Here is a 12,105-nt window from a genome sequence, read left to right as displayed (position 1 = left end):
ATTTAGGCTGACTCCTTGTGGCTGTTTCTGATTTGCTATCTATTCTTTGTTCTGATTAATTCCAAAGGGTTGTAATTGAAGGGTTTTGAGCAGAAATAATTCAAATAATTTTTAATGAGTCACATTTGTTCTCACTTCAATTATCCCTCTGTGAGACTGTTGGAGCTATGTTTTACTTGCCATCTCTGACCTAGACCCTAAAGTTTAGGTGATTTATTATCCCAGTCTGACAACTAGAAATAATTTGCTGTAATAATATGCTTCCTGAAAGCCACACAGGTGGTCAAAGATATGCGGACTCATCTCAGGTTTTCACATGGCATATAGCATTGGCCTCTGTCAGTTCCTTTCCTAGATAATGTGCCAATTTTACTGTTTTGTGATACTTCAAAAATGATTATTAAATCTACAAAGCCTCCTTCTATAGAGGACTGTGATTAGCTGACCTTAATCCTTTGAAGAGAAAGTAAAAGGAAATAACTAGTATTAAAATAGAAATAATATAAGATTGACATAGGGAAAGGTTTCTTGCAGTGAAATTATAAAGGTTGTTGAGTTTCTTTTTTTGACATTCTACAAAACATAAGCCCCTTTTCCTGTGGAGAATGGCCATAGGTAGCACAGATGTCGCATCTGCTCTGCCCTTCATGAGCTTATGCCTCAGACAAACTGAGCAATTTGTGAGACCTGTCCTAACTTTTCCTGCTTCTTGTTTATACTGCTCCTAAATTTAACTAAAATGGTCATGTTTGTCAAGGTCTTTGCAAATATTCCTTCTCCAAGAAACCAAGCCAGAAGTTGTTTATTTTTTGAATTCCCATTGCCTCATAAGCACTGGCCACTCTCCTTCTTGTTAAATAGATGTGAGACCCCTTAGGACAGGGTTTTCATACTAACCATCCATATGTTTATTGACAACCTGCTATGTTCAAGCACTGTAGTCAATGCTGGAGATTCAGTGAGTAAGCAAGGGTTCCTTGCCCTCACAGAATTTACTCCCTTTACTAGGGAATTCAGAAAATTGAACAAACAACTATTAAATGGTGTGATAAATGCAATGATAGGGAAGAAAGGACTTGTGGCAGCACAAAGTAGGGCTCCTATGTTGGTTTGTGGTTTTCCAGATTTCCTATAGAAAGTGCCTTTTAATGAGAGACCTGGAGGATGAATAGGAATTAGCTCAGTACCTTTCAATACCATTTTGTATATAATAGCACAATAAATATTTGTTGTAGGAATGACAAAGTAGGTAACTTTCATAGTTATCCCAGCACTAGGTCTGTGGGAGGAATATCTCTGTTTTCTTGAGGAAAGGAACTCCTCTATTAGGGTCTCTCTATCTTCCCATCTTCAGCCCCTGCATTGCTAGACAAAAAGGCACCAGCAGCACACTCTTCACTTCACAAAGTCCCAATAGCCCAGCTCCCCTATCATTGCGTTTATCACACCATTTAATAGTTGCTCATTCAATTTTCTGGTCTAAGCTCTGCAAGCCCAGATTCAAAATAGAATTGAGAGACAGAAATAGTGTAAGAGAGAACACATGAGCTCTGATTGGCTAGAGAGGAGAATCCGAAATATGAGCAAATGTATGACTTACATATCCTCTGCTGGGTCAGCTTACTCTCTGCACCCCTTTCCCCCATCCTGAGAAACAGATTTCTATTTCTATTAGAGGAGGATGGCTCATTTTCAAATAGGCACTATCATAAGCCACTCTCAGTTTCTCTCTGTGGAACTTTTTCTTGTTTGAAGTTTTGCCATACAGGTTTGGCCTTGCTTTGATGTAGGCGTGAGCACAGCCCAGGGCCCTGGAAGTTCAGAGTATGGGTGAGGCAGGAAGTATAAAGTGAAGAACTTATACTTCCTGCCTCACCCAGGAAGATCAGAAGACCTGGATTCCAGTTTAGGCTCTTTTGTTACAGAGTTGTAAAATCCTGAATCTGTTTCTTTACCTTTCTGAGCCCTGGCTCCTTCATCTGTAAAATGATGGGGAGGGAATCATATTCAGTGACCCAGGAGGCCAGTCCAGCTCAGGTATCCTGACCATTCTGAACTAACACAATGTTCCCGGTTATGGAAGATGGATGACCTTCCTTGGGCATGACATCTTGCCTCCCAAAGTCATCAGCTTTGGGTCTACTCTGTGCTTATCTCTGTAGAACTTCCAGGCAGGAGTATAACTGAATGCAGGTTTGGCTGCTTGCCACAAGGGAAGCCAAATTCATGAGACAGGTGCTTATGAGAAGGAAAGTAGTTTATTCAAGTGCTGGCCATCTGAGAAGATGGGGGACTCTCATCCCAAAGCCCATCTTAACATCTCAGTGCAGGTAGGGATTTTTATCAGGAGGGAGAGGGAAAGCTGAACAAAGAAATAGGAAGAGGGTTGAAAGTTCTCTACCCGTAAGTCAGTGCAGTCCATTCCAATGATTATATCGAAACTGGTCAAGCAGAGGTTCAGTTTTTATGGTTGAGAGTCACTACGTCTCCTGGAGCCAGAATGTCCGGTTGCTGGAATCAGCCTCCTTCACTGAGGCTAATTCCTGTAATATGCTTAAAATGCTGTTAGCGATATATGACAAACCGGGCCTTTGTTTTAAGGCATACATCTTATTCCCTAATTTGGGAAGAAGCATTGTTCATTATGTGTTATTTAATCAAGAAGTTTATTTTGTTGGTTAGCATAAGATGTTATATATCCTCTGTAACAGGAGGATGGTGAGGGTGATGAGGCTAAGTGATTGAATAGGGCTAGCCCAGTGCCTGAGCTGGAGGAGCAACATGGAGGAGCCTTGGACTGCTCCTTGTGTGTGTTGAGTTGGAATGCTGAGCAGGTGCTCTGATCTTAGTGCTCTATGCAGGCTTATGGAAGTTTTAATGTCATTTGTGATTTCTTTGTGTAATTTTAAAATTCTTATTTGCCCTGGCAAATGTTAGTTGAATAAATGACTAAGTGAAATGGGACAGGAAGAACCTTAAGAATAAGGTAATTATGATGAGTAGGATCCCTACCCCTGCTCCTCCTCTATTTCCTCTCTTTAATGTTTTTCTTTTTGAAAAATTTGAAAACTTCAGAAAAATATAATAGTATAATGCCACCCATATATTATCTATATTTAATAATAATTATATTTCTGCTATATTTACCTGCTGTGTTTGTTGAAGTATTTTAAAGTAAAATACAGATATCATGACATTTTACCTCAAATGCTTAAAAAATGACTCAAAAAATAAGGACAATTTACTTAACTGTATTTTCATTGTCATGCTTAACAAAATTAATCAATTTCTCTACTTGTCTCCCAAATATTTTGATTTGTTCAAACCAGAATTCAAAGGTTGCATACATGTAGATGTAGATATTTTGCTTCATAAGTTTCTTTTGATATCACCTTTATTTTTCTGAATTAAAAAGATTGGATCAATTGCCATGTGGAATGTCCCACCTTCTGGATTAATTTTATTGTTTTCTCATAATGTCACTTATGGCTCTGATTCCTGTATTTTCTATTAAATGGAAGCTAAATCCAAGGGTTTAATGGAATAAAGACTGAGTATTTCTGACAAGAATTACTTGTGGGTGGTGCTGTGTTTTTCATGTTGTATCACATCAGGAGTTACTTAATGTTTAGTTTTCTCATTATTGGTAGTGTTAATATTGACCCCAGCACTAGGCTGGTGACCATTGTGGTTTCTTTTACCCCTTGTGACCTGTAAGTAAAAGTGATTCTTTAGCACTACGAATATCCAGCTCCCCATCAACCTTTCACTTCATGGTGTTGGCATCCTTGTTCAAATCAATTATGTAATTAGAAACATTTGTAATATGGCAATATTTCTTTTTTAATTTAAAAATTTGTTCACTGATTGATTTTAGAGAGAGGAAGAGAGAGAGAGAAACATTGATTTGTTGTTCCACTTTTAAAAGATATGTTTTTATCGATTTCATAGAGAGGAAGGGAGGAGGATGGAGAGATAGAAACATCAATGATGAAAGAGAATCATTGTTTGGCTGCCTCCTGCATGTCCCCTACTTGGGATTGAGCCTGAAACCCAGACATGTGCCCTGACCTGGAATTGAACCGTGACTTCTAGGTTCATGGTTCAATGTTCAACCGTTGAGCCATACCAATTGGGCTGTTCTACTTATTTACGCATTCATTGGTTGCTTCTTGTATGTGCCCTGACTGGGAATTGAACCCACAATCTTGGCATATTGGGTCAATGCTTTAACCAACTGAGCTGTCTAACCAGGGCTTGGCAATATTTCTTAATATTATTTCTTCTACATTGATTAACTGACATTCTTGTGTGTGTGTGTGTGTGTGTGTGTGTGTGTGAGAGAGAGAGAGAGAGAGAGAGAGAGAGAGAGAGAGAGAGGGAGAGAGAGAGAGATTTTGTCAGTGACAACTGGCATATTTATTAGTATAAGACTAAAGGGTGTATCAAAAGAGACCAGAACATTAATATCACTATGTTTGTGGTTTTCAGGTCCCTAAGATCTTTTCACTCTTTCCCTTATGACCTTTCACCTTCTTTAAGTATCCTTGCATTTTGTCAAAATGGCCTAGGGAGTTCAGAAGGGAGGACTGACCAGAGACCAAGCAGCTGCACAGGCAGGCATGGAGGATGACTGGAGTGTGATGATGGTGAGGGGGCAAGGCTCTGTAAGCTGAGGGTCAGGACCACAGAGGATGTGGTCACCTAGAATGAAGAATGAGGCTTCTTTTAGGCTTTTCCAACATCCCCTCAGCTTTAGATACCTCCTTAGGAAGCCACGGCTGCTTGCTGGATGTGAAAATGTAGTTTGGTCGATAATGTGCTGGTTGTGCTTAGTTCCTGGGTTGTGGTACACTGCTGTTCTTAGGCCAGAATTGAGTCCTAATATGAAGGCAAAAAAAAGACTTACCAATAAAAGTGAGTGGAATGGGGACCTGAAGACTCTATCTTTCTACTTGTATCTCTTCCAGGTAGAAAATAAAGTTATAAGGTGGAATAATGAAATTGATGTTGGTAAAGATGACAACAATAACCATGGCTAACTTATTATTTTCAGACAAGAGGAGGTTAAGTAACTCAGCCAAGGTCACACAACATAGCAAATAATTAATACAACAAGATTCAAACCCGGGAGTGTGGGAAACTTTGTGAGTGAAGCCTTACCCTGGACACCAGGGTCATGGAAAAGCAGCCGGGTTGTAGTCCCAGCTTGGCTGTGTTATCTATTGGCTGCTGTGAATACCTGTACTCTAGCATCCCCAAAGGTAAGGGCACAGAGACATGTGTAGAGTTGGTGTTTAGTTGGAAAATTTAATTAGGGAGCAATGGGTCCTGATAATCTCTGACCCTTTGAGATGTTACTCAGAGTAGATGCTCTGCTCCCATCTCTGGAGAAATTCCAAGTTTCCAGGATTCCTATACTCTGATCTGTACTCAATGTGTTTGCATGCCCAACCACGTGCTCTGGAGGCTCTGTGTCTGGCTTGGGTTACCCAGAGATGGAAAATACCGGGTAGGGTCATGGATAAGAATAGAAACTCACAGATCAGGCACATGATTTCCTGCTGGGCTCTGGCGGGAGTCATAGGCACAGAGTCATTCTTGTACTGGTCACTGCTTCCCCACAGGTGGGTGGGTTGTGATAAGGGAAATGAAGCCCTCCTCCCAGAAAAACCCCATGGTTGGTTTCTTTTCACACACATTCACATACACACTCATTGTCCCCTTCCTCCCCCCAAAAATAACCCTCCTAAGCTGTTGGTGCTAGGACAATCAGGCAATTGCGGCTTCACATCAGAGTAACAGAGGTAAGAGGTAAGATCACTCTAAAGATCAGCTTTATTTAACATTTGGCCAGACATAGGCAAGGAAATAGGTTGTGGTGGCTACAAAGAAATTTTCTAACTTCTCAGAGTTCAGGAAGAGTCTAATTTATATACTCCCAATTCTCCCTTGCTGATGTACCAACCCTTTATTTAAAAATAAAATAAAATACAATGAATTAAAATACCCAACAGATTTTAACATGAGATTAATATAAAATTATGAATGAGATATTTTGCCTTCTTTTTCATAATAAGTTTTGAAACCCAGTGTATGTTTGACATTTATAACATGTCAGTTTGGATGAGCTGCATTTCAGGTACTCAGTAGCCACAGCGGCTGGAGCCACTGCAGTGGACAGTGCAGGCCTAGAGTCTTTGGTGCCAGAGTTTCTGTTCAGACTCTTTAAGGACCAACCCTTTCTTATTCCTATGTTTGTGATCAGAATACGAATTGTACCCATGATACATACTTCCAAAGTATACTCCTTCCATGAATGTTTATCTGCTCTATATATTTTGAGACTCTGTGTGTGTGCATGCATGTGTGTGCCTGCTGTCTAGGAAAGTCAGGGTCTGGGCACAAATATGAATGCTACCACTGTATATGGTAGTAAATTTAGGGGTAATTTTTACTGTTATCACTGGTTTGATCTTTGATCTTCTTCATTAGCACAGAAGTCTCGTAGTTTACAATTAGTCCCTTGTTTCATTTGTGCAGCTGCCCCCTTTTTCCTTTTCTTGCTACAAAGAATTAACCTTGGAAAGCAACCTTTAGAGCAAACCACAAAATGGTGGTTCTTCAGAGCTAATTCTTAGTCCTCATGCAATGGCCCTCAGACAACTGAGACCTCAGACCCTGGTTCTAGGATGGCATGGCTGGGGGATAGACATCCTGTGAGGTGAATGCCGGGAGAGACAAGTCCTCAGATGTGAGAGATACAGGACAGAGATATGGCTAGGTCCTAGGGCTCTCTGACCGTGATTCTGCACTCTCCCCACAGAGGGAATGCATATCAGCCCATGTGGGTCAAGCGGGAGTTCAGATTGGCAATGCCTACTGGGAGCTCTTCTGCCTGGAACACGGAATTCAGGCAGATGGCACCTTTGGTGCCCAGGCCAGCAAGATCAATGACGACGACTCATTCACCACCTTTTTTAGTGAGACTGGCAATGGGAAGCATGTGCCTTGGGCTGTCGTGGTAGACCTGGAGCCTACTGTCGTAGGTGAGTATGGACTAGGACCCTCCCCACAGAAAGCAACATGAGACTGTGAGGCTTTGTCCATGAGTCTAAGGAAGCAGAATCTTCAACTGGAAGGTGGGGATGGCTCAGCTAGAGCCCTTCTGCTCCCCGTGATGTCTGTCAGCTCCTTGAATTGTCCATAATTGGGGAACTCACAATAGGGACTAGGACTCTTTGCTCTCCCATCACAGCTCTAACTTAACTGCAAATAAAATGCTCTCTGCTTAAACCTGTGGAGACAGATTAAATTATCAAAATTGTTTACAATATACTAAGGCTAAAAAATACAAATGATTTTAGGTATTATAGGAAGGCCCCAAATAGCCAGTTTCTCGAGGTTTCTGATTCTATAATAATTTCAACCTATTCTCACGGGTTTGATATAAGCTTGCAGTGTCTGGCTCACAAAATAGAATAATAGCAGGCATTTTTCTTATAGCCAGAGGTGGCTATAGAAGCATGAACTTCACTTAAATCTTAGAAAACAGAAATTCAGGTCTCTCTCTGAGTTCACCCCTTTAAGCACCATTTCCCTGGATCTGGATTTCCTCAGCTCCAAGCTGGGTCAACAATCAAGGGATGGATAAGCTTCACAAAGATGTCTGGGCAAATGTCTATAAGGCCTGACCACTAATATCTAGGCACAGCTGACTCCAGGTACTTCTGCCCTTGAGAACTTTGTACAAATACAAAAAGTGCAGATTACCCTTACAGGCCACCATGAAAATGGATGCTTTCTCTAGGGGAGTAGGAGACCCCTGAAGAAAAGAAGGGGTGCAGTTGGGACCTGGTGCCTCTAATTGGCTATGTGTCTATTTTGTGTGGACCCTTAGAGGTGAGCATAGTCCTCTTGACAGCCTTTCCAGGGCTCCTGCTCCTCTAGAACCTTTCATTCTAAATTATCTCTAATGCCTAATGTATATTATTACCACCTTGAGGTGGAGGTGATGGGGAACTATTCCTGGGAGAGACTAGGAAATGGGCAGATCACCCTGAATCTTTCTCTGTCTCTAGAACATTTTAATGCAAGTGAAATCAGGTTAAGTTTTGAGATAACTTTGCAACATGAAAGAAAAAATAAGAGGGAAGCCTTGAGGGATCAAGGTAGATGGAAGGAGTGGCAATCAACTTTAGTGTTCAGTGAGCTTTGTAAAGTTAAGGCTTTTTTAAGTTGTATCCAGGAGAGCAGCAGGCTTCTTATCACCTTCTGGAGTCACTGGCTTCTGATTCTTTTAGTGCCTATGTCACTTTAGACTTATCTTAGCCTTTTGCACGTTTGTTACAAGGTTGTCTGGATTCACCTTTGTAGAGTTTTACAGTAGGGAAGAGAAGACCCAGAAGGGTGTTATATGATATTCTAATGGGAAAGGAGATAGTAAGACCCAATGGTCCCCCTCTCTTGGTAGATGAGGTTCAGGCAGGAACCTACCACCAGCTCTTCCATCCAGAGCAGCTGATCACAGGAAAGGAGGATGCAGCTAACAACTATGCCCGGGGCCACTACACATTGGGCAAGGAGAGCATCAACCTGGTGCTGGACCGCATAAGGAAGTTGGTAAGTGTTAATAAGGGCAGGCTAAAGTGGATAGGCTTAGACTCATACCTCTCTGAGCAGAATGGATAGAGGCATGTGGCCGTAGGCTATAGGATAGAACTCCTAAGATTTGGGAATTTCTGCTTATGTTCTGTAAGAAGCATTCACAGGGATGGTGCCCTTTCTTCTACCTGGACCTCATGGACTACCCTACAAGCTGATGCCCTATTAATATTTATTGATACTGGGGAAAACTCCAGGCATAAGGAAGGCTAAATTCTTTGCTTGTTGGAAGCATAAGTTAACAAAGCATTAAACTTGGAAGAGAGGACAGGAAGTGATTGTTGATATATTTCAGTACTTACAAATGCCATTATGAATCTTTATTAAATATATTCCTTAATTTAATCTCCTTAATAATGTTATGAAGGAGGTCACTTCCCTGTACTTTACAAGTGAAGAAATGAGGGCCAGGGTGGTTAAAAAAATTGGCTCAGGTCACACAACTAGAAAATGGCATATTTAGGATTTAAACCATGTTGGTTTGACTAGAAAGCTCTAGTTGTAGAGTGGTCACATCTACTTGAGCCCTCATTTCCTTATCTGCCTAATGAAAAAGGGGAAACTTGATCAGGGGTTCTTGAGAGCTAAGGATGCCAAATTTTTTATGTGTTCACCCTTTCAATTTAGAAAAGGGGTTATAATGGTCATTAGCCTCAAAACTGTCTGATCCCCAAAAGTTCATAACCACTGGATTGAATGATCATAGATTACACCCTGTGAATCTATGAAATCTCTTCATTCTGATAGGCACTGACATTGGGTGCTTACTGCATGTCAAGTCCTTGTTCAGCATATTATGCTATTTCACTTAGTGATCACAATAACCTTATGATATGAGTGTATTTTTTATTGTCCCACTTTAACCAAGAAGCAACAGAAGTCTGAAGAGGTTCCATAACTTGCTTAAATTTGTACAACTGGAAAATGTCAAATTGATATTAAAACTCAGGTTCTTTGACTCCATTTATATTTCTGAAATTGTTTCCTGAGCCACCTTCCTAGGTTGGGCTAAGATCTATAGGTCAGCAGTTTCCACAAAATCAAATGATGAAGGCAGGGGAAGTGGGTGAGGAATTGGGGGCTCTCAAAGGGCATAGCCATTAACTACTGTTGTTCTGAAACTTTCATTCCTGGTTCCACAAAGCCACTGGATTGAAATGCTCATGTACCTAGAGGCATATGCATGTATAGTTTGCTGCCCCATATTTTAGCTAGCCCTCCCAAGGTCAATCCAACTCCTTTGTGTTTCCTTATTCCTTCAAGGCTGCTTGATTTCACCCACATAAAAATGTTGAGGGATGTAGTGGGGCAGACAGAAGGATTGCCTGCCTTTGTCCGCATTAGGGTATTCTTAGAAACTTGTCTTCATGGTTTCTTCTCATGTCTTACTCTCACAAGACAGATGCCTGTTCTGGCTTGCAGGGCTTCCTGATCTTCCATAGTTTTGGTGTGGGCACTGGCTCTGGCTTCACTTCTCTACTGATGGAATGCCTCTCCCTGGATTATGGCAAGAAGTCCAAGCTAGAGTTTGCTATCTACCCAGCCCCCCAGGTCTCCACTGCAGTGGTTGAGCCCTATAACTCCATCTTAACCACCCACACCACACTGGAACAATCAGATTGTGCTTTCATGGTAGATAATGAAGCCATCTATGACATCTGCCGCAGGAACCTAGACATTGAGCGCCCCACCTATACCAACCTCAACCGCCTTATCAGCCAGATTGTATCCTCCATCACTGCCTCTCTCTGCTTTGACGGGGCCCTCAATGTGGACCTCACCGAGTTCCAGACCAACCTGGTGCCCTACCCCCGCATCCACTTCCCACTGGTCACCTATGCACCCATCATCTCTGCTGAGAAAGCCTATCATGAACAACTCTCTGTGGCTGAGATAACCAGCTCCTGCTTTGATCCCAATAGCCAGATGGTGAAGTGTGACCCAAGACATGGCAAGTACATGGCATGCTGCATGCTCTACCATGGGGATGTGGTGCACAAGGAAGTGAATGTTGCTATTGCCACCATCAAAACCAAGAGGACCATCCAGTTTGTAGACTGGTGTCCCACTGGCTTCAAGGTGAGAGCTGATGACACAGGGAGGAGTTAGACAACTAGAGAAGCAGAGGTAGATTACCAAGGATGGGTGAGAAGAATGTATAAACTCCAGAGTCTTAGACAGATACACAATTCCATGGACACTTCAGGCTTTATTGGAATGATATGGGAAGAGGGGCTTAAGCCAACTGTACCATTAATTAAATTCATTCACTCACTCACTCACTCATTTAATTTATACAGGTAAGGGGGGAATTTATTATAAAGGGCTAGTAAAAGAATGGGAGGGGCACTATTGAAATAGGGAGAAGACTTCTACAGCTCCTACCCTAAGATCTACAAGCATCTCACAGGTCAGGCAGAAAAGGGTGTTTCTTTTATAGTGAGGAGTGGACAGGCTAGAAAGAACATGTGTGGGCAAATGATATGAACAGGATAAAGGAGTAGAGGTAGTTGTGATTTGACAGTATATTAGAAAATGGAGATAACCAAATCATTAAAGTTGCCAAAGAGGTGTAATTCCCTCCACTTAACAAAAGATGTGTTCTCCTAATTTATTGTGAAAAAATAAATATTCTTGTGGAGATGTGGAATATCCAGGGAAGACTCCTGGATAAAGTGCTAGTTAAACACTGAATAGTGATAAAACCACCATTTGAGTTTCACTAGCAGGGCATGCAGCTGGCTCTGAACATGTGAACTGGTTGATCACTTTGTCCTGTGTTCCATGGTATTTAAATAGATTCCACCAGCAAAATAACTACCACCATTTATATTAATTAGTACCGCCCAGTCCTTTAATAATTCAGAGGTTTACTGAGCACCAGACTGGAGATAGTGATGAACATATCTCAGTTTTTCCCTGTTGGGACTTACAAAAACAAGGCACCATGTACCAGCCTCTTGGCTGACCTATTTGGCCTATGAAACTCTGACCTAGCTGATCTGCTGAGTAAGGAATTATAACATTCTTACTCATTGCCCTACTCATAGCTACATACATAATCTTTTTTTTCTAGATTCTGCCTATTTTGTGTGTCAGGTTATTCTTATGAAAACAGTCACATTCTTCAAAAAATGCACTTCTTTTTTTCCTATTTCAAATGGAAACAATAAAACATGCTAATAAGAAAAAGGTAGAAAAAATGAGATGTGACAGCGATGGGGAAATTAACAAAAGGAAGACCCCCTCCCATTCTCTACTTTATTTTAAACTGAAGCTTTCGGGTCATGTCCAGAAAGATAAGATAGTGCCATCAACTTGATCTGCTTTTCAGAAAAGCACAGGCTGTGGGAAAGTTGTTGAACTTCCTCCTCTTTCATCCTTCTCAATGGTGCTTGTCTCCACTTAGTTTAGGTCAAGGAATACTATGGTTCAAAAAAG

At 41.3% G+C, this 12,105-nt stretch overlaps 1 protein-coding gene across 1 annotated transcript in view; it reads left to right on the top strand.

The window, feature by feature from the left end:
• The window catches only part of LOC308240139 (tubulin alpha-8 chain-like), a gene marked incomplete at both ends in the record, with an annotated part of 49,495 nt that overhangs the window by 25,462 nt on the left and 11,928 nt on the right, over nt 1-12,105 (top strand). Inside the window, 3 exons of the mRNA XM_080653091.1 lie at nt 6,827-7,049; nt 8,474-8,622; nt 10,063-10,743. Of these exons, the coding sequence (XP_080509217.1) occupies nt 6,827-7,049; nt 8,474-8,622; nt 10,063-10,743 (1,053 nt within the window). The remainder of the gene's footprint in view (nt 1-6,826; nt 7,050-8,473; nt 8,623-10,062; nt 10,744-12,105) is intronic.

Source organism: Plecotus auritus, assembly GCF_963455305.1.
Source record: "Plecotus auritus genome assembly, chromosome: X".
NCBI lineage: Eukaryota > Metazoa > Chordata > Mammalia > Chiroptera > Vespertilionidae > Plecotus > Plecotus auritus.
This window is presented reverse-complemented; position numbering and strand designations above follow the sequence as displayed.